At 42.0% G+C, this 23,042-nt stretch overlaps 1 protein-coding gene across 1 annotated transcript in view; it reads left to right on the top strand.

Annotated features, from left to right (window-relative positions):
* BEND4 (BEN domain containing 4) overlaps positions 1 to 20,283 on the top strand; it is a 29,647-nt gene extending 9,364 nt beyond the window's left edge. The window contains exons 3-5 of the mRNA XM_072862553.1: positions 12,006 to 12,097; positions 16,115 to 16,355; positions 19,595 to 20,283. Coding sequence (XP_072718654.1) covers positions 12,006 to 12,097; positions 16,115 to 16,355; positions 19,595 to 19,812 — 551 coding nt within the window. The 3' untranslated portion in view covers positions 19,813 to 20,283. The remainder of the gene's footprint in view (positions 1 to 12,005; positions 12,098 to 16,114; positions 16,356 to 19,594) is intronic.
* Positions 20,284 to 23,042: the final 2,759 nt, after the last annotated feature.

Raw genomic sequence — 23,042 nt, 5'->3', positions numbered from 1 at the left:
TTTTGGGTCTCCTTTTTTGGTTGCTTAAAGAAACTATTCAAAGTTACGTCCATACTTTTAACCAAAATAGATTTGGCTTTTACCTTGAACGGTGTTTTTAAATTGCTGTTAGCTCAGTGAGAAGCATAAATACATTTCCTCCCATTCATCTTCAAATAATACCTGAAAAAAAGCTTGGCAACAAGTTCTCCAGTTCAGCAATACCTAGCTGCCACTGGGGGAGAAGCAGCAGACAGAAAAACCCCATCTAATAGAAACCCCCTCTGTGAAAAACTTCTCTTGCCCCTTTAAACTTGGGACTTTTCACTGTTAAGGTGCACTGGCATACTTGAAAAGTGGTATCACGTCAGAACAAAGTATCTGGGACCTGTATGCTCTAAACTTTAAGCACAGGCAAAAATGCACCTCAAATAATAATACTAAAAGCAAACTGGAATTCAGCAAGGAAAATAAGTACACAACACACTTCTGACACATCTATAAATGCTAGGGAGCTGCACCTTTGCTAGCTAAAGTTTGAGGTGCTTAGGGTAGATCCATGCAAAGTTCACTGAACTTGACTCCAGTGGTTAATTACACTGGTGAAAATGTGTGCCTTATGCCCTGCCCAACTATCTGAAATCAGCTTCTAGCCATTGACTTTTATGCTTTGATCTGCTAAATGAAGTGCTGTATAGGACTGGGTGCTTTTTCCAGATGAAGGTACTTACAGATTGAAAGCTGACTTAATTCCCACCTTAGATAAACTAAGCAAACAAAGCTGTTTAAAACTCCCCAAATGAGTTGAATCCTTCTTTGCAGCTCTTTTCACCTCTCTGCTCATTTCTTTAAAATTTGGGCACTGGAAATACGTGTGATATGTTCCTATCTGCCTGAGAGAAGGTGAATAGTCTCTTTGTTCCACCCGCGCTTGCCCTGGTCATTTGGCCGTCAGTCATGGAGCTGAGCTTCTCATTCTGTGTGCATTTCTTCCTAGACATACATACTTTGTATTCGGCTGTGCTCATGTACTAAGTGATCCAGATTGCTTTGGCTGCTCTGTTTTCCTGCTGTTTGCTGGTTCACCAATTTCTGCATCATCCAGAATTTTTTTTTTTTTTTTTTTAAATTAACTTCGTGATTCTGGTTAGAAATGTCAAATGGTATTGAGGCTGCTGTCAGTCCCTGTCGAGCCCTGCTAGAAACACCTCTATTCATGATGATTCCCCCGATGACAAATACTTGAGATGTCGGTCGCAGGTTCTTAATCCACGTATGCTATAGTCTGCTGATGTTGTGTATTGCTGCTCTTGCAATTGGATAACTCATGGTAGTAAGTTAAATGCCCTTCAGCAGTCTAGGTGTATTACATCTGTTCAACCCAACTCTTTCAAGTGAACCTGTAATCTCAACAAGGACTAACAATCAGGTTAGTCTGACAAGATCCACTTTCCATAAGACCGTTTTGACTGGTGTTAATTATATTCATATTCTTTAGTTCTTAGTCAATTGAATCCCATTGCATTGCCTGCATTTTGCTAGGATTAATGCCAGGCTAAGCAGCCAGTATTTTCCTGGGTCACCACAGTTACCTTTCATCTCCCTTAAAAAGAAAGATAAACGTACATAAATGTAGTCATTTTTCACCCCCCAGGAGTAATGAAACACCTTGTTAACTGCATATCAAAGGAAGCAGACAAACATAAATGTGCAAGGACATATGACTTCATCTGCCAACATAAAATCATCATCACGTGCATCTGCTGCTGTCTGGGTGACATATACGGATAGGTCTAAAGTGAGCCAGGTATTTGGGGAAGCACTAAGAGCCACAGAAGTTGCTCTCTGATTTTGCTACGTGGTAGGACAGAGGTCTGAGCTCCCCGGGCACTCCCACAGCCACCACTGAGCAAGGTTAATCAAAGATCAACTAAAGACAATGTCTAATTATTTTTGTCTTCAGTGCTGATTTTGCTCCAGTGAGCTCCTGCTACCAAAGAAGCTGGCAGAAATTTTTCTGTGACTTGAAACGCCCAACTCTGTATGTAAACGGGTGCAACGCTCATTCTCTGAGCATTTTTTTTTGCCCATCAAGACGTTGCATGCCTTGGCAGGGAGCCAGAAAGCCCTCTGCAGAGGGTTTCGGTGTTGTTTGCCATCATCTATCACATCAGAGTCACCTCGGAGCACAAACTTTCTTGCTTATTCATACGTCTCACGCTGGGTGTCCGACGGGCCAGGCAGGGCCATTAATGCAGGGGAAAAGTGACTGTGGAGGCAGCTATATGAGCATGGAGGCTGCCATACTGTCCCATCAAGCCACTGAAAGAGCAGGTTTTTTGACGTAGTGGTTTTCCCTCTCATCCTTGAGGGAGCTGGACTGGAGCTGCTTGGTGATGCTCGTAGGGGACCCCGTGGGGCAGTGGGAGGCAAGCAGCGTGCCCTCCCCGCGGGCGCTGGGGCTCCCACTAGCAACCCTGTCAACAGAAGAGAAAAGCACCAACCCCTCCCTTCGGCTCTGTAGCCATCTATGAATCATTTTATCCTTTTCCTGAAATACTTTGCATTTCTCTTTTTTTACTTTCCATATGCAAAAGCCCTTTTAAAATCCATGAGAGTTTGCGGTCTAAAAATAGTTACCGCTGTACATCTCTGCCTCTAGCTCTGCAAAGCACCATTTGCATGGCTCACAAAGAGACTACCGGGAAAAAGAATTTTTTCTCAGCAGATGTAAAGGCAATGACTTTTTTTTTAACAAATATTACACAAAGCATATCCTCCTGTAGCTTTTGGACATAGAAAATAAGATTTTTCTGTTTTCAGGACTCTGCCCTGTTGCTGTAGAAGCCCTCCAGTCCCGTAGGATCTTTTTCCCCATAGCCTAGCATCACCTTTGGCAGAGCACCACTGGAGAAAAACGATTACATGGGTGAAATATTGCATATGTTTTGGTTGTTGGGGGGGGGGGGTGTTCTCAAAAAATACCCATTTGATTTGACTGAAACAATACTTACATTTGTGTGAAATCTTAATTGTTTCAGCTATGGAATATATGAAGAAAAATTCCTATTTCAGTGCTTTGGTTTTGGAGCAATGTGACATCTTGCAGTTTGTGCAGTTTTCCCCAATAATTTTTTTTTTAGGCAAAAACATTAACTGAACATTTTCAGTTTTCAGTCCAACTGAAAAAAAGAGAAACATATTCATTCAATGTGTTATTTTGTCTTGTTTTGAAAAATACTTAAAGATTAGAAAATTCCTGGAAGGAGTTTGGCAAACTTGTCATTGGCTTTTTAAGGTTTTGAGACCATCAAGAACAGAGCAAAGTAATCCATCTATATGAGGAGAAAAATGTCTCCTAATCTCATTCCTCTGTATAAAAATGACTAGGGCTGTGATACATTCCCAATAGTAAAATTAAAGATTTATTTGTGAGACTGCGTGTAAGACCTGGATGTAGACCCTCTAACATATGAGGATATTAAGCAGTTCTCCTTCGCTATTGTCAGCAGGACTTTCTCACAGCTTTCGGTCTAAAAGGGAGAAAATATTTCCAGGTGGTTAAAGAAAAGGCCAGGAGTTACGAGTGAGGGTTTGCCTCCTGGTGCTCCCAGCTCTGCTGCCTGGTTTCAGGCAAACCAGCCTGAAAGTAGTGAAAAGGTATAACTAAGTAAGATGAAGCAGTGTGTGATAAATACAGTAATTATTCTTACCTTGTTAGCCCAGCAGCAAAAAATACTCCAGCAAACCACAGGAGAATGGGGGTGAAAAACCCCCTCAAATGTAGAGAGGTGATCACCTACAGAGACGACGTTCATGGTGGCTGGAAGTAGCCAAAGCAAAGCGGGATTTGCAGGTAGAGTTAATATCAATGTAATTGAAAAAGTCAGACAAGTTTTCCAGGAGGTTTTGTGTGCCCAAGGCTTGACTCTCTTCCCTGACTATATCGTATGATCTAATAAAAGATATTACTTTTCCCCACAAATCCTGTCTCCTTTATACTTTCAGAGCATCGCATTTCCAAAGAGCCTACCACAGCCGCAGCACAGATAAAGCAGCCATCAAGGGTTGTGACGAACACTTTTTCATGTCCTTTTTTTTTTGTCCTTTTTCTTGATGTTCACATTTAACCATTTCTTTGGTTTCCCTTGATGTTCTGGATGTTTTGGTCTCATCTCTGGCCTCGTTCTGCTGTTCAGCTTCAAAGTGTGAAGTTACTTTGGGAAGAGAGAGCCTCGAGCGTGGTCGCCCAGTGTTTGGCACGAGAACCCCTTTGAATTTGCAGCACAGCTTTGCTGCCAGCTTGGGGGTGCCAACTTAGTTTGCTAAACCAGCCTGAGTACAAAAACTTACTGAAACACGTAACTGCAGCTGACCAGGGCTTCATTAATTGTTTTTCTCCATGTTTCTGGGTAAAAACCCATGAGAATTTGGGGGGCGGGCAGGTTCCTTTGCCTACCTTGGGGAGCAAGAGCTGGTGGGAGTTTTGTGGAGGGCTGCGGTTCAGCCCAGCAAAGCTGAACTCCTCAGTCTCAACTTCGGTTTGCGTTTTGCAGGTCAGCACTTGGCATTTTAGTGACCCAAACTGCTGTCCCCACTCACCAGTGGGCCCCTTGGTTTCCCTGTTAGTTATCAGTAGTATAAATGTGTAGAGGGGCTTACACGGGAGGTCCCTGTCCTGAAGACTTCACGGCTGAAAGGGAGGACAAGAAGAGGTGCCTTCTATTAAGTAGAAGGAAAGTGAGGGAGCACAGACGAAAATAAAAGCCACAGGAGCATGTGGCAGCATCACTTAAATGAGAGATGCGCGGCTGCCTTGTTTTGTCTCTTTTCTACTGTTGTTTAGGCAGAGGTGTACGTCCCAGGGGCATATGGAAGGGGCACATTCTTCTTCTGGAGGAAATATTTTTGCAAAAGAAAATTAAAAGAAGTACAATGGCTTTTCAGATGCAGATTAACAGAAGTAAAATGGTTTTCCACTCCACCTGGAAAACACAACTGAGAGGGATTTTAAAAGTAACGGGATATTTACTATTCTTTTTCTCCCTTCCCTGCTTTTGGCAGGCGCAAGAGGTCAGTTTAGGCAATCTTTAACACCCTTCTGTGTGTAATGTTGATTATTCTGCTTTCTGCTGACTGCTCTCATTAAAAATGAGTGCTGGTTTTATTTTACCCTCTAATTACAAACATCCAAATTTGTAGGGTCTTAAGCACCGAGATCAGTTCCTCTTTACTAACCCCCATCTCTCCTTGCCCCTCGCTCTTTTTCCAGCTCACTACACCCCAACAACTTGTCTTCACAGCCCGTCCATGCAGCTTTCACTGGCTTTCAGCTGACTATTGAAATAAATGAGTGTATGAGCTAAAATGATCCAAGCCATGTTATACTGCACACTTGTCCAAATCTCAGGCAGAGAAGGCATCTCCGTTAATATTATAAGAAATTCACACTGCCATCTAGTTCGTCAGCAGGTTCCCTATCATTTGTTACATCTTTTTGACAGTCAAGCATCAATTTAGAAATGCCCTGCAATGAACTCAGAGTGAAGCATCGCTCAAGGTCAAGCGAAGGAGGACGCGTTGCAATGCTGAGCCAGTCTTAACTAACAGCTGCCGGTCTGAGCAGGGTGGATGTAGATGTACACCTTTCCCAGTTCTCCTCCTTGCTGGCAAGTCAGAAGTAAATGGTCCCAAGTGCTAAGGGATTCGTCTTCTGCTGTGCAAAACAGCAGGAGTAATACTAGCCGGTGTTGGCTACAGAGCACAAAATCTCATTAATGAACAGAATAACCAGATTTCTTACTGTCTGCTTACGGGGGCTGAGGCCACCGCAGGGAGGCATGCAGCCAAGCTGGGGGTGAGCCGTCCCTTCTCACTAGGGCTGTCTGATGCCGCGGGAGTGGTGGGAGATGTGTCTGATTTACAGCAAGCCCAAGTATCTCTTCATAGTACTGTGCTTTGGCAATATGAACAGCCCTGGAGCGTGTTACGCTGCAGGCCGCGTTTCGGGGGAGGATAAATGAGAGTCTTCATTTTGACGGATACCAATACAAGTGATTGCGGCCCAATAACATTTATAATGATCAAAACCCCAGCCCAAACCAATAATAGAGATGTTCTTGGCCCTTCATAAAAAGTTGGAAACAATTGTTAGAGCCAAAGGTTAAAAAAAAGAAAAAAACAATGCGTGATAATTGGCAAACATTAAAAGCATGTTGTTGAAGGCTCCAAAAAACTATCTAGGAGGTAAAGTTTCATGCTGGTTCCAAAAACAACCAGCTTAGAGGGAAAGCAAAAGAACAATTAGAAACATAACAAATGGAGTAGAGGGGAAGTTGATGGTGATGGGTAAAAAGCAGAGGTTATGATCAGTGGAATTTATAATTAAAATTAAACCTGGAGCCCGCTGTCGAGGAGGCATTCTTCCCCTGGCAAATTAAAGGAAAAATATGGCGTCCTAATAACAATATCAGACCATTACCAGGTGGAAATAGTAGGTTTTGACAATAATATGGAACTGGTCATTGAGTATTTCTGTTCTGGTACTTGTGAAGAGTAAAATGATGCAGTCACAACAATATGATGACGATGGTAAGCAGGTAGAACTATTTTCCATTTCCACGGTAACTCTGGGTGTTAGCACACATTCAACAGCGGCTTCAGGTGAGACTGCCACCTCCGCTGTCTGCCGCAACTCCCTCCCAATGTCGGGACAACTGAAGAGCTTGTTAGTCAGCACCAGAATTGCCGGCATTTTAGAAATGGTAAGGAGATGCTGATGCCAGCCCAGGTTGTAAGACACAGTGGTTCAAGAGCGGCATCAGGAGTCCCTCTTTCAGAGACTGGCATCGCCAGGAGAGCCACAGCACAGGCCGCCGGGAGCAATAACTGCTTGGGCACACCAGCTTTTCATCCCTAAGTGCACATCGACTTATTACTAAAAGCATTAGGCAGCTGCTACCAAAGCGTGATGTTTTCAAAATTGTGAGATTTGGACAACTCACTTGAGGAGCTAAAACAAACATGAAGGTGGACAAAGAGGACTCTGACTATGATTTTCTTTATGGTTTTGAATATTTGAGGTGCTCCAGAAGACTGAAAGATGCAAATACTGTATGGTTGGGGTTTTTTTAAAGGATACATGTGAGATGTCCCAGGTGATTGTAGGCTCATTGGCCTGATACTGAGCCCAGACAAACTAATTGCACAGCTGATGTCAGCTTCAATTAATAGAGTACTAAAAGAGAATAATGGAGTTAGTACCAGGCAACATCTTGCCAAATTATGGTTTTGATGAGATGAAAAGTTTGGTTGATGAGGGCATTGCAGATATTCAGGGTGTTACATAGCATTATATTACAAAGAGTGATTTAAAAACTACAAATATTTTTGTATTCAGGAAATTGCCATGATGCAGATGAATTTCTGGAGGGATTCTTTGGGAAACTGTTCACAGCCTGTGTTTTTTAATATTTTCATCGCTGAGAGAAAGCATACAATCATTGCTCACAGCTTGCAGGTGGTGCAGAGGTAGCAGTGAGTGAGGAAGATGAGAGGAAACAGACTCAGCCGAACGCAGTGCAGCGTTACCACGTGTTGAGGCACAGAGAACGTCGGCTCTGCTTGGTTTCAGCCCCTGGGAAACGGACACTGAGAAAGGCTTTTGGAGGACAGGGTGGCTTTCCAGCTGCATATTGATGCACAGCATACCCCAGAGGGCTGGCATGGTCTTTGGATGTACAGACGTGTAGGTGGGTGTAGGGACTCTGCTTTTAGCACAAGCCCAGCATCTCAGGAAGGTCAGTGTTGAGCTTAGCAAAGAGAAGACGGAGAAGTCACCACTAACTATAAGTCACCACTAACTGTAAGTACGTAACAGGTGACAGGTATTTTCCATTTCTTTTTCAAAGATTTTATAAAATCCAATCAAAGGAAAACAAAATGCAGACTTGAAATAAAGTGTATGTTTCTGAGGGTGAAATACGCTGTAACAACTAGCCAAGGGTAGAAGCTGCATCGCTGGGAGATGGCGGCTTGAGTTGTACTGTGTTTCACCTGCTGATGCGGTCTGGTGCAAAGAGGATTTAGTCTGGGAGCTGCTGCGCTGTGTGGCAGGTCAGACTGAGGGATCGCGCCCCGGCTTTTGTCATCGGCACAGTCAGCGGCCACCACACCGTTCAACTGTTTATTAGAAACTGGGATACTCTGCAGAGAAAGCTGTGATAAGCTATGCCGAAGAAGCACTTGTTACAACGTACGGATGCCTAGAATAACAACGAAGTATTATAACTTGGATCAATAAACAGCGAAGACCCGCCACCTCTTACGTGTGTCCTGCTTAGTCACTGCTCAGCATCTTAGCAAGACCAGCCTTCCCCAGCATGCTAAGTCCCCTGTAGCACCTCCTCCTCCTCACCCTTTAGCTCCCGCAAAGATCTCGCTCTTCTTTTCGGTCGCTGCAGGCCAGGTTTCTGTGCCACTCTCAGTGTCTTTTCTGAGTCACTGGCACTTTCAGAAAGTAAAGGCGATGGAAACTTCTTCCTAATGGGCAGCAAAATTACTGACTCCCCACAGGCTTTCTACTAAATCGTAACAAGCAAGTGTTATTTCGACATGAGTGTCTTTCCCATTGGTTACAGTAGGCACAGATCCCTGTTAGTGTTGTCAGTGATAGGGGATACATGCATAAACCTGCAGAGAATCCACTCTCGGGGTTATGATCTTGTTAACTTTCTAGAGACCACATCAAAGTCAAAGAAATATGAAATAAATAAGCTCATAGGTTTAAATGATTTTTAGTACTCACAATTGGGAGCCGCAGGCTCTCACAAAGTTACGTTTGCTGCAGGATTTGAAGGAAACAGTTCCTCTTATCTCTCGGCAAAGAGAATATTTGCAGAGCCATAAGAGGGACACAGAAGCAAAACCAAAGCTTTGACTCTCAGCCTCATGCTGCCCTCTTTGTGGCCTCCTTTAGGCTTCAGTTAATGCAGCAGCCCAAGAACCCTGGCTTTGCAAGTAGCATCTGGTGTTTGAAAGGCTGAGGATATTTGTACCAACAGCAAACGGTGTGATGTACGATGGCTTTACAAGTCAAAAGCGCTCAGAATCCTCCAGTCACTAGAATGATAACAGAATCATATAATTTTGTGTTCAAAATATTACTGCTTTTATGATTTATAAGCTTCAGCCAGCTTTTAGTACCTTCGTATTTCTCACCAGTAATGAGAAAGCATTTTATCAGCAGAATACAGTTAAAGTAGAGCTGTACTTTATGTGCTGGGGACACACCAGGTTAAATAGTTCCCTGTTGTCTTCACAGTTGTGCCCCGTCCCTTTGGAAGAACATAGGTAAATACACCTTTGGATAGCCTGCAGTGAAATTACTTACTGTGGGTAAAATACCATCCTGCTGTGAGATCAGCTCCTAAAAATTAGAAATTTTTGATGCATTATATTCTGTTCCCTTTCAGGCCCCACGTTGTTCCACATAATTACAGGTAATGGTACCAAGTATGGCTGAGAGATGACCATCAGGTCATCACTAGGGACTTTTGCTAATAGAGGTAACCAGAAAAGCAAGTGCAAACTTCACAGACTGTTTTGAGCACAGCTTCATGGGGACCAAAGAAGTCTAAAGCTCCCAGGTACCGCTGATGCTTTGGTAACTGTGTCCTCAGTGAGCTTGCTAAACAAAAAGCGACACATTTAGACAGGGCAGGAAAGGTATACTTCGCAAGTAGCTCTGATTTCCCAAGTATCACTCAACTCTCCTCCAAGTCCAAGTACCAGGCGTCAAAAGATGCCTGGTACTTGGCAGTAGTACAATCTGTAGTACTTTCAGGCAGTAGTAGAATCACGCGTCAGCACAATCGCCCATCATAGCCCCTTCCACCCTTGCTGTCACCTCGCAGGAGATCCAGGATCTCACGGGAGATGCTGGTTATCCGTGGTAATTTCCACCCCAGTGGGAGTTTTTGCTGGCCTTGTCACAGGGTTTCTGACGCTGCCCGGGGCAGCGAGCCTTTGTGATCCTTGTGCCTCTTTCTTGGACACCTACTTAGTCACGGAGTAACCTGTGCATGGGCGTTCCTAGTTTAATCTTAGTTTTGGACACACCAGACAGCAAACACACACAGAGTACAAGAAAAGGATCTCAAAAGACAATCTTATCCTTCAGCCATCCACATGGGGAAAAAAAACCCGCACAACTTTTCTTCTTCCCCCATATGTTTTCCTGTATATAAAAATGAGGGGAAAAAAGCCAAATCCTTTTTTTGCCACACCTTCTTACAAATATCCAATGTACTAAAACATTACCTGTGGTTAGTATATTTTAATCCTTTATTCCACATAAGAACTTGAATTTTTTGATTGCTGCTATATGATAAATACACAGCTGTCATTAGAGGAAGGCCACAGAACGTGTTGGTGGGACTATTAAACTTGACTGCCCTTCTGACTTTTTCAGAATTGAAACATTTTCTAAAACCATCCGGTGACACTTAAAAGTGCTTTTTCCCCCTACAAAAAAAGAAGCATCCAGGCTCTCCTGCTCATATGGCAGTGGCACTGTGTAGCAGCCACACTACCGAGACACTGCCCTGGTCTAGCAATAAGCAGTGGAGTCACTGGAGAAATAAAACAGGTACAAATCACTTGAAATGCTAACTTTTGCCTGGTGCATAACCTCCTAACCTATGGCAAAGTGTGATATATCAAATGAAACAGGAGTAAATACACTGATGGGTCGTCTTTACAGAGAAGTCAGCGTGCGGTGAAACAACATAGGAATTTATTATTCATTTCAGGCACTTTGCATGACTTCTGTGTGCGGACTGCTGGATGTAACACCGCTTCACCCTTAGTAGAGTCTGTTTTGCACAAAGTAAAGGTGTTTTGCACCCTGTCTGCCTAGACAGGAGCATACTTGCTGCGCAGTGTGAATCCCCAGGAAAGGGTGCAAAATACCTGTAAATCCTACCTTGAGACATTCTCAGTGATTTCAGTGCTTGCTTTCAGATTGCCGGCTTAAGACAAAGCCCAAAACACCGCATTTTTCCAGGTGTAAAGGCTGAATGCAAAGAAATAATAATTAAAAAAAAAAAGGGAACACTGAAATATTTTTTCTGGATTTTTAGCTGAAGCTAAGATTATCTCTGAATATTTTACAAAAACAACCCATACAAAATGTGAGACTGATAAGGTACCTCGAAAACGATGCTTATTTAGTCTTGCACAAGTCAGTCATAATGTTGGGTTAATATCTGTTTAATTCTCCTACGGTGTTTCAGGCTCAGGAGAAAAGCACTGTATCTCAGAAATACTCCAGAGTTAATCAGGGATGTGGCAGCATCTGCTTAAGAGAGACCCGTAATTGAATCATCCCTAATTAACCTATCACCTCAGCAGAAGGGAATAGGATGTTGGTACCACTACTGAAATGGATGAGAGTGATGGGAATGGAAAGGGGGAAGGATGACGGAAAGAGAAATAAAGCAATTTGCCTAACACCTAGTTTTATAACAAATTTGGGAGGAGGGAGGGAAAAGAAATTAAAGTATATGAATCATTAAATCTGTTCAGTATAGTTAATCAGACTAGTTTCAAAAATGTTTGAGCATATTTACATGTTAATCAGTGCATGATTTAGGTCCAAGAAATGTTTTCTCCTTTGTATGGTTTAGGCTGTTTACAGTATTTACAAATTTTTTTCTTATTATCATTACTGCTGACCTAATTTGTATTTGTAGTAATTATCATTTCAAACTAGGAAAAAAGCCCTTTGAAAACTAGTGGGCAGAAAATAAAAGCAATGTCAGAGATCTCAACATAGGAAATACAACATCTGTTGTATATTTATTGAATGAAATAACTGCACAAATCAAAATGAGAAGTATTTCCTATTTGAAATAAATCTCGCAGACGTACAAAACAGATCCTGAAGAACAGTGCTTGATTTAATATTGTTGTTCTATTTTATGCTAGATAGCTAATATACAGTAATTGCAATTTGTTTCATGCAGTGCCCTGCCAGACTGTTTTAGATTATTTGAAGACTGTACTTCAGCATCACAACCAGCTTATGGTACCACAGCCAACAGACCATCCGACTGAGGTAGTATACAGTGAAGACAAGCTACATCTCTTTATGTTTGACAATTCATTGAAAACATGCAGGCAAATAAATCAGTAGGCACGGGAAGAATATATTTAGTAGTAAAAATATGTAAAATCTATTATTAAACTGTCATTCTTAGGTACAGTAATCCCCCAGGTGGAGGAGGCTCATCACTAGTATAATCTAGGATGACTTTACTGAGCAGCGTGTAACTCTCTCCGTCAGTACCAGCTGCACTTGCCTTGCTTTGGGTCATTTTCCTCTCACCTTTCCTCAGAAACATCACTTTTGTGGGTAGAATTTAGGCTAGGGCTAGCCTGGTGAAAACTGCAGCTGGGTGATTGACGGTGGCTGCACGCGGCGGCTGCCGGTGCACAGAGGCTGCAGCCCATGCGTGGGGGGTACCGACATGTCATGCGTATGGGCACAGGCACACGTGTGTATACAGTTAGTACAGCCCTGATGCAGCCCTGAGATGGTTAACACTAAAATACATATTTACTTCATTTTGCAGACAGACCCAAATATAGACTTCTGCAAGTCTTTGGAGTGCTCTTGCTTTTCAGAAAGCATCCCAAACAAAATGTTGAGTGTTGACAATTTTATACTTGATACGGAGTTTGGGGATTTTTGTAATTATGCTCTGTTTAAAAGCGCTGCAGTGAAAAAGCAGGAAATTTAAGTCCTCCCCTTCTCTAGAACGTAGATGTATAGATTTATCCATCAGCTCTAGTATAACTCACGTTAATTTTGCTTCAGTGTGTTTCTATCCAGGCTTGTAAAAATGCCTCAAATGAAGTGGTTTTGTTGAGGCTCTTCTAGTTTAGACTGTCTGTATTTGAGGCTCTTGCTATGCATGTCTTTGTATATGTAGTGTATACGTGTCACTACCCATTATTCACGCAAACAAAATCAGGAGAGGGAAGACTTAGGTCTAGTCTGACCTCCCTTTGCACATAAATTTTATGTAGTGCAAGCTTCACGTAGTCCAACTTAACGTAGTTTCACTGAAGATGCTTTGCAGCAGTTCAGGATGTGCATCACTTTGCTCCTCCATTCAGTTTTATCCTGTGCAAATTGGTATATTAATATATGTATTTATATTTATATCTATCATCAGCTTTTATCACTCAAATATATTCCAAGTATTCATTTTCCTTTTTTTAATGCTCTTTTGCTTAACTAAAATTTTCAAGCACTGTAAAAAATGAGGCTGTTCTGTAACGTCCCACATGGAATAGCTTGTCATGATGTGACAGAATTTTTTATTCAATTAAACACATAGATGCTAATCTTTTATTCATAAGCTTAATCATGTACAAATACAAGCATGAACGCATTTGTACTTTGGTTCTTCCTTCAGGATCTGCTTATTTCATTTCTGGAAGGTTTTCTGTTTGTTTTAGTTTAATGACTGCTGGACACACCAAACTGCATCATATATTTACCAAGAATCTTTTGCCCAGAAGTGCTTTTCTTTCAGAGGAAGTAATGAAAGTGTATCTGTAGCAGGAACCCAGTAATTGTTTAAAAGAGTAGCATAACACTATATCATGCCTTTGGAGAAGAAGGAGGAAAAATATTCTAAATTTCAGGGGGAATAAGAGAGAAGTATAATAAAATTGGGGCTGCAGAAATTATGCAAAATTTATTGCCTTCTCCTCAGTTAATAGTAATGCGAGCTCTCATGAAATTTAGATGTTGGCCCTTTCTGCACCCTGTTTCCATCAGTGCCATGCATTTAAACAGAGAGGTAGTGTTTAGGATAGCTTGCTACTTAGCAAAGCCACACATGAGCATCCATCCCTAACACACATAAGCAAGCCTGGAGCCTTACGCTGTGCCATTGTGGGCTTGCATTGCATTGCTCCTGCCTGCCAGGGCACAAAAGCAAGGCGGTGCCTGCCGAGTTAGCTGCAGCTTGTACTTTGCGCCGGTATCGGTAAGAAAGGTTCTTGCTTCACTACAGTTTTTTTAAATAGGGAAAGAAGTAGGTTTCAGGAATCTAAGGTAGGAATATAATTAGCTTTATATAAAAGGGATGCTGAGCTAGCTGCTGAAAAAAATTAGTACCAGTGTGGGGATCTGATGGTCCTGTGTGTTACCTTTGTGATGGAACAAGCCAAGGAACTACTAGTGTCAGCTCCCACTGAGATGGGGTGGTCACAGTTGCTTCAGCATAAGAGCATCCTACCCCCAGAGAGCTTTCCATGCTGCCCCCCTGCTCTTCCTCCTTCCCTGGCCCCCTTGCCACATTGGCAGAGGATGAGGAGCTGGGCTGGATGGAGGAAATGTTCTTTCCACAGCAAAGCTCCTCAGCCGTACTGTTGGCTTTCCAGGGGCATGTGTACGTGGCAAAAATTAAAGCAGCTTCTTGCGTCATGAGTGGAGGGGAGGAATTGACCCTGGCCCTTTTGCAGTAGTGGGAGCAGACAAGTGAAATGCAAACTATAGGCAGAGTTGGACCATAGGTAAAGGGACTTTCTCTTAGGGGTTACAAGCTTGGATTTACAAGCTAAAGGGTTGAGGTGTTTTGGGGAAAGGAGAAGAGCCCATCAGAGAGACAAAGCCTGTCTCCTCTATATTTTGGCTTCCTTGGCAGAGTTTTGGATTTCCTTGTAGCTGCCTTTTGCACCAAGCCAGCTAGGTTTGCACCAAGGTGAACAAGTAGCCAGCAGTCACACAGGCTCAGCTCCCAGTGACGTTAAGCCTGCCGTGGGAGGTGGTGGTACCCTACATCATATGCACAGATTCTCCAAGGACCCCCTCATCACTGTCTTCACTAAATGCAACCTTCCACATATTTATCAAACTTGCAAAAAAATTAAAAGCAAATACCTGAGGAAAAACTTCAAAGATGCTCCCAACCTGTCTCCCAGGATGCTATAAGAAGTATATGAAAGGAGGCAAAGGTAGTCCTTAAAATAGTTTTTCGATATCAAAGATCTGGAAGCAAGGAGGAGAACTTTGCAACAGTTGCCCACAAGTGCAGCGTGCGGGTGATTGCCTCTATTGAGCATCAGACCCTTGTTTCTCTAGTTCACCATGAGCTCCTGTCTCCCCAGCTCCTATCTAAGCTGGGGGCTATACAAAGCTTTTACTAATTGGGCCTCCAGATTTATGTGTTTTAATAAAGAGGTGTAGCTGTAAAAGTGTCTCTAGGAGGGTGTGGTTTAGTTGTTTTGTGTACTTCAGGTATTTCAAGTATATTAACAGTACCGTTTTACATTAACTGGGTAATCCTGAACTATAGCATTTTATGGGCAACAAGAATTAAATACAATTTAGGTACAATTGACTAAAGAGGACTTATAAATGTGGGTGGAGCCCACAGGAAGCCCCATAATTAGTCCCACAACATCCATTTAATGTTGGAATATTGAAGCACACAAATTATGAAGGTTAAAAGCAAAATTTCTTTCCAGCTGACATGGTGGAATTTCTGTGAAGCTATAATTTGAGTTAATATGGCATTCATTAATAATAATGAAGCTTTTAGTTTTCATAGTTCCTTTATTTATTTTCTTTATATTTTTCACAGTAACATAACTGCTGTCAGGTTTCAGGTGTTTTCTACAGAAGTAATAAATTTATTATAAAACAGACCAAAAGAGTCACCTCTGAAGTAAACTGTCAGCTGCGATGAAGTGATCCATTTGATCATGCTCTTCAAAGACTCTTTTTATGCATTTTAACAGATTAAGAAGAAAGGTTATACTTAAATAGTATACCCAGTCACTGGTTCTTAACTCTTTTTAACCTGCTTGTTAAAGTGGAAATTATCAATAGCCATCTCTCAAAATGTATTCCTTGTACTTCACCAAATTCGAGTTCTAGAAAATGGAAATGTAATTTTAAAAGTACTCATTCTCAGTAAGAGCAATTACGTGTTCACTTCAGGATGTGTTTCGCTGTCAGTATCGCGGCTAGTTAAAAAGCGTAGTTTTTATTGCAACTGATATCTTTACTTATTTGCCTTGTAAAATAAGCAACAGAAATATTTCACTTTTTCAGGGGAGCAAGCAGTTGCTGAACAACTACCCTGTCTACATCACTAGTAAACAGTGGGATGAGGCTGTAAATTCTTCCAAGAAAGATGGACGACGGCTCCTTCGCTATCTCATCAGATTTGTTTTCACAACCGATGAGCTTAAGTACTCATGCGGCCTTGGAAAAAGGAAAAGGTCAGTGCAGTCAGGAGAGACAGGTCCTGAAAGACGTCCTCTGGATCCAGTAAAAGTAACATGTCTCAGAGGTACTGCATCTTTTCGCTCAGTGTCCACCATATGTGATCTCATTTCACCACATTGGCTCTGGCTCAGTAGAAGCGTTTGGCTGACAGTTACAGAACTAGAAGGGGTTTCACAGGCAGGTGACAAGCAGCCAGAAACCCTCCGCCTTTTTTTTTGTACATACATATACATATGTATGTATGTACTATATATGTGGGGGGGAGGGTTAATGGGAAAAAACAGGGCTGCTTATTTAAGAAAGGAGACTAATACAAGGGCATATGACACTGATATACTTGAAACAGCAAAGAAGGAAAATCAGACAATCCTGATTACAGTCTTTTATAATAAATTAACAGGGCATTCTTTAACACTGATATACAGCAAAATTAACCAAAGGAATATTTATAGCCTAATGTGTTGTAAGCATATGGCGCTCAAGCCACCGTGCATCATTGGAGTTAAAAGCTAACCGAGTTTCAGAGTAGGTTTGAACATTTTGTAGGGTCAAGAACATCGACAGGTTAATTACATACAAATGCGTTGTCAAGGATTTAACTTCTTTTTTGGAGTACTGATGCAATATTGGCTGAAAAAGTTATGGAACAACTTTCCCCCGTGTTTAGCCTGAAAAGGAGGGGGAGTTTTGCAAGCATTTCACAATGCCAGAGAGTGAGGATGTTGGACAATACAGAGAAAGGGTCCAGACTGAGAATAATTATCTGTTGTGGCAGTTCATTCTTCGGTTTCCTAAAATTGTTCGAAAGGCCTGGTACTGAGCTTTACAATGAAACATAAAAAACGGGACTTTTTAAAGCCCAATTAAAAACATGTTTGTAGTATCAGCATCTGCATTTTATAAATGCATGTGCTTATCATATTTTTAATTAACTCATAGTTAACTTTATAGTATTTTGTGAGCGCATACATGAAATTTTGGTTGAACTGACTTCAAGAATGTTTTACTAATCAATGCAGTGTAAAAAGCTATATTTTGGTCAGTCAGTGATAAAAATATCTTCAGGCATCCAACTGGAGTCCAAAGTGGTTATATACATCAGACGGAGCCTCTTCCCATCTATGGTAGAAGAATCCAACAAGGCCAAGTAGATAAGACTTGTAGGTGAGGTACATTGATGTAACCAGGTAATGAACTCAGATTTTACATACAGCCAAAGTAGGCAAAGAGGCTCTTTTTTACTACAAAGGAACCTGTTAACCTGTTATATGATACTCTACCAGACCATATACTCTATCAGAGCTTACTAGAAGGGCAAGTCCGTTGCACACTGTGCTGCACAGAGGTCTGGAGCGAGATTCAGGGTCCCAGAAGTTCTCCTGGAAACTGAAGGCTGAATACAAGTGCATTAACCATTTACTAAATGACTTTAAACATCACTTAATTATGCACAGCAGAGTGTTAATACCCTTTTCTTCCCCTTTTTTCCCCCTGCCTCCCACCAAGGCTAACAGTAAATCCACCTGTAGATGGACTTTGCTCATGGCCACTCTCCTTTCTGGGGTCCTGGACATACAGATCATGTGGAGCACTCCTTGGGAGAAAGAAAAAAGCCAATTTCCTTAATTTTCAGAAGCTTGAAGAGGAAGCCAAAACATTCAGTATCTAAGGACCAGTTGAGAAAGCAGAGTAGACAGCTCTCCCTTTGGGCTTTCGTGCGCGGGTGGGAACGTAACAACTTTTTCCAGTGCCAAGAGTTGGCCACTGGCTCCTACCCATTTGCAAGCCAAGGTAACAAGTGTCTGACTAATTCTCAGCACATCCAATTATGCCTTCCCACCATAGCAGGGAGTACAAACTGCTTCTCTCTCTGCATTCAGAGTAGTTTAAACATCTATAAACATTTTTAATATATTCCTACAACTGACTGATGTCTGAAACCAGCTTTAAAACAGCCTGGCGTGCTTAAATTATAGCATTACTCCTTTACGTGGTAACCATTTCTCTGAGAAAAACACCAGTCTGTGGAGCCCCACATGAACATAACTAGGTAGGAATTACTGTTGCCTGTGTGGATTTGCAGGGAAATGAATTTAAAACCGAGATAGCTATCACTTTTGCAGACACACTGCTGGAGGAGCTATGCAAAAATCACGTCCTAATTGTCCAACAGATGAGATACCTTGCAGGCATGGGAACTCACGTAAAAGCACAGCATTCCCTGGTCTTGGGATGTGGTGACAGTAATGAAGTTGCCTTACGCCACTTATTGTGCTGTTGGCTTGTCAACAGTAGAAAATAGAATTTTAAAATATCCTGGGACACACAATACCGCATGAGGGAATAACTAATATTACAGAATGAATAAGAAGCTCAGTTCCCATATGAGGTACAGTGTATACAATATATCTAATAAGGTGCCCTCACATTTAAAATCGTATTTGGACATTTCAAAGTCCAAATACACCTATTTGAGCTATGTCTAGCAGTTACAACTCCAGAATTGGCAAGGCGCCTTCTGCAAGTTTAGCATATTGCATGTCAAAGAATCTGAAAAAGAAATTATAAAAAATGTAATCATCACATACAAATAGCTGTACGTGGAAGCAGCAGCTACTTAAACAGCCAGATTACATGCAGTACAATTAATTTTCTCCTGCATTGAAAATTATTGCAAGGCTCCCCAAATTAGCCCTCTCATCTCATTTAGCTATTTCTAAGGGAAATTTAGTCTCTGAAAAATAGGTGTCAGAATCGGGAAGATGGATGGAAAAGCAGGACTTAAAATGAAAGATATTCCAAACAGAAAGGAGGACCAAACTGAAATAATGGGAGTGACATTTTCAAGCAGGCTGTGGGCTACTGCAGCCTGCAGATGTTGAGGCAGCCAGCAGAGGGAGATCATAAAGATCCACGAGAGTAATCACCTTAAGGTATAAATACACAACAGGTTTCAAATGAAATACATCCTGGTTCATGTTAGCTTTCACATGTATTGCACACGCTGAATCACAACCGTCACTTTGAATTAGTTCTTTTTATTTCCACAAGAAGGGATTTTATCTGCAGGTCCCATGTGTCACATAATTAGCTCAGGTATCACAACATACACTGCATGTGAAGAAACACACTTGTACAGAAATAAAATAGGTCCAAGTGGCATTATCATGGCATCCCCCATAAGGCTTTACTTCTGCTTAAGGAGAGCAGTAATGCCCCCTTTCTTATTTCCCATGAGCTTTTGACGCCTTGACGGATGCTGCAAAGACAAGTTGTTTTTTATCCTTGCATGTTTTCCTGCAGAGTTCATTAGGATGCATTGTACTTCCAACCCGGACTGGTGGATGCCATCCGAAGAGCAAATAAACAAGGTATTCAGCGACGCAGTAGGACACGCTCGTCAAGGGCGCGCGGTGGGGACTTTCCTTCACAACGGGAACTCGTATTATGAGGGGACTGACCATCCAGGATCACAGGACGAAGTCTTCAATAGAGGTATGCAAGATGGATCTGGTGATTGATGGCAGTGAGAAGAACCTCATACAACAGTAGCAACCACTTAATTTAGGAGAGACTATTTGTTAAACATACTTACCCTGCTGTCATTTAAGAGTCCAAAGCATGTTTGAACACATACTGCATACATTTCAGCTTCTCCATCCTACCACATCCCAGTTAGCAGAAAGAAATCCATTTCAAGACCTGCTGTATGGGACTTCACAGTGCCTATTATTTGCAAATCCTTCATAGCACCTTCAAAGGGAAATTGCAGTTCGTTTCATCTAGTTCTAGAGGAAAGATCATTTAAAAACTATAAAAATGTCAAAAGAAACAGCAGCTACTGTCTCGTCTGCCTATTGATAACAAGCCCAGGTCTGGACCCAGAACAGCTGGGTACTATTTGCTTTCCCTGAGTAGGAGCTGTAAGAACAAGTCTGCACGCTTATGACAAAAAAAGAAGTGGTCTCCCATTTCCTAAGAGAAAATAACATAATTATAAATGCTATCTTAAAATAGCGTACAAGATGGAAAATTCACAGAGTTCCTTTAGCCAACTCTGCCAGGAAATTAAGCTTCCCGGGTAAAACAGCAGCGCTCGTCAACAGCAGAATCCTTCAAAGACTCAGAACAATAACAGGCACTTCTAATAGATAAAAATTGCTGTTTATATCAGATAGACACTATATTTATCTAGATTTCTAGGGGATTAGAGTTGATCATGACAGTTTTCATTAAAACAAGATTGCTAAAAACAAATTGCCATTTCAGAAGACAGGTTTTGCTTTGTCTGTTCCTATTCTGCAGCCATATTATGTAGCTTTAGAGGCTTTAAATTGCCTTTTCTTGTTTTTGCTTTCATTTGTGTTTTATATCCATTCCTTGAAATAGATGAGGCAATGTGCTGGTCTTAACAGTCAGATGCTCAGTGTTGCATTCAGGGAGGGGTTGGGTAAGAAGAGCCTAGTTTAACCTTCTGTCGTAAGTAAACATGGGGTCCAGACTAACTAAGAGCTGTAGGAAGAGAGCTGTGCTAGAGCAGAATTCACAACAGCACATAACATTGGAAGCAGATACCAACTTTAAAAAAAAAACAGTCCACTGAAAACCTTTACTTTTAAAGGCCTGGGAGGCCGTTGTCCCTCCAAATTGATGCACTCCAGAAATATGCAATGCCAAAGAAACGATACCCTTTCCTTTCCGCGTCAGGGTGTTTCCATCTCCTTACCCTTGTCCAGTCGCTCAGGCCAGTGCTGGCATCCTTCACAGCCTGAACCAGCTCTCCTTGAGGCAACATTTCCCCACTAGCAGGTACAGGGAACTGGTTTTTGGAAAGGAAGTTCACTTTGCTTTTGACCATCCTTAGCGCTACCTCATCAGCGTTGACTCTCCTGAACGCCTATCTCATACTCCCCAGCTTTCCTAACCGCCTCGTGCAAGCCACAAGAGAAGCTACTAATCGTTTCTTTTACCCTTCTCCTCTCCTTCCCGACCTTCTCCCCATGCGCCGGGCAGGGCAGGAGACACCCAACCCCTTCCTCAAAGATCAGGAAGGGCCCTCGGGTGAAGTGCTCCTCTAGCTCCGGCCTGACCGCAGATGGAGGACTAAGGCAGTCTCTCAAAGGTCAGCTTGCCCACACGATAGTTTCTTCCTGCCATCTGCCTCCTCTTTGCCTGCGGTTGTGACCAGTCTCTCACGCCTGGCCCACAGGGCATCTCGGGACACGGTCTTCACCGTGCATCGCCGTAGGTGGGACCTCGGTCAGCCAGGATATGCTTTAGGCTCTTAAATGTCCAGTACCTCTCGATTCATTTTATTTTTGGTGATTTTTAAAAGGGGGTTGAAAGGCACTCACTTGCCCCAGAATAACTCATTTATTTTCTACAAGTGAATGAGCAGTTTAGTCACACTGGACCTCACCAGGCCAAGGGGTTTGGGACAGCATCCCTCACTACAGGCAAGAGGTGACTTTCTTTGAGCGGTCAACGGTGCATGGTGGCCTCTGGAGGAGAAACTCAGTGTATAGAAATGTCACGGTACAGATATCCTGTAGTAGCTTTTCAGTGTTGAACTTACACTTTTTTTAAAAGAACTATAATAGACGATGTTACATTGCTCAGATGGTGTAAGTCTTGCTGGTCTATGTTTAATGTGGTGACACTTGCCAGAACTACTTGGTAAAACATGTCAGAACGTGCGAGTCAACATTATACTGTAAATTTGTCCACGGCGATATGTATCATGCTGTATTTTTGTAAACATTGTGATGGTTTCCTTTCAAATGTTTAATCGTATGAGGTTAAAAATACAAACGCTTCATTTTTAACAGTCACAGAACAGAATTACTGGACTGGACAGACCTCTCTCACTTAATAACCTAAAGATTTGCTGAAATAACTAGTAAGCCTAGCTTTATTTTTAGTGTAAGAAGTGTAGCCAGTGTCCTGGAACCACTCTCTCATATTGTGCAAAATAACCAAATGTATAGTTTCATCCTGAAAGCCACTTTGGCACTAGAAATGGCTTTGCAGGTTTGGACCTTTCTTTATGAACAAAGTTTTGCCCTCGGTTGCTTGCGTGCACTGGCCAGTGACATGAATCATAGTCACAGACAGGCATTAGCAGACACCAGCTCATCTTTTTTTGTTCATGTTCGGTTTTAAAATAATGGAGTACAACAACTTTTCTCAGTTGTCTGTCTTTGTTTTTAATTGCCATCATGGCCACTTGACTCTTGACCCACCCATTTCATTTAAAAAAAGCCCCAAACCTTTCACAACAGCTTATTCTGATTAATTTGTTCATGAGGCATTATAAATTCATACACATTGAAGTGTCCAAATATCCGCAAGATGTTAGGTATAATAGTATGGGGCCCAAAATAATAGATAGCACATAAGCCCTTGCAGAGCGAGATATCTGTATTTAAGCAGTGTGCTTTGTAAGTCAGCACATCCCTTCCCAGCGCTGGATGTAGACAGCAGGCTTGCGACAGAAGGAAACCGCTATCTATCATGTCACTCCAGAAAGTCCCAGGAGGATAGAGATTCTTGTCTTATCCTTCCATACTCTTTAATCTTACTGTCATTTATGTATCTGCCTTCTCTCAAACTTTGTGTAGCAGTACCGCACGCCCATCTGTGCCAACATGCCTTCGCTATATTTTCTATGACAAATATTTGTGGAGAAACTGTGATTAAAAAACCATTAATCCTGATATTTTTATTGTTATGGTGTAGTTAATTCTATGAA

The sequence above is a fragment of the Ciconia boyciana genome, chromosome 5 (genome assembly GCF_034638445.1).
Source record: "Ciconia boyciana chromosome 5, ASM3463844v1, whole genome shotgun sequence".
Lineage (NCBI taxonomy): Eukaryota > Metazoa > Chordata > Aves > Ciconiiformes > Ciconiidae > Ciconia > Ciconia boyciana.
This window is presented reverse-complemented; position numbering and strand designations above follow the sequence as displayed.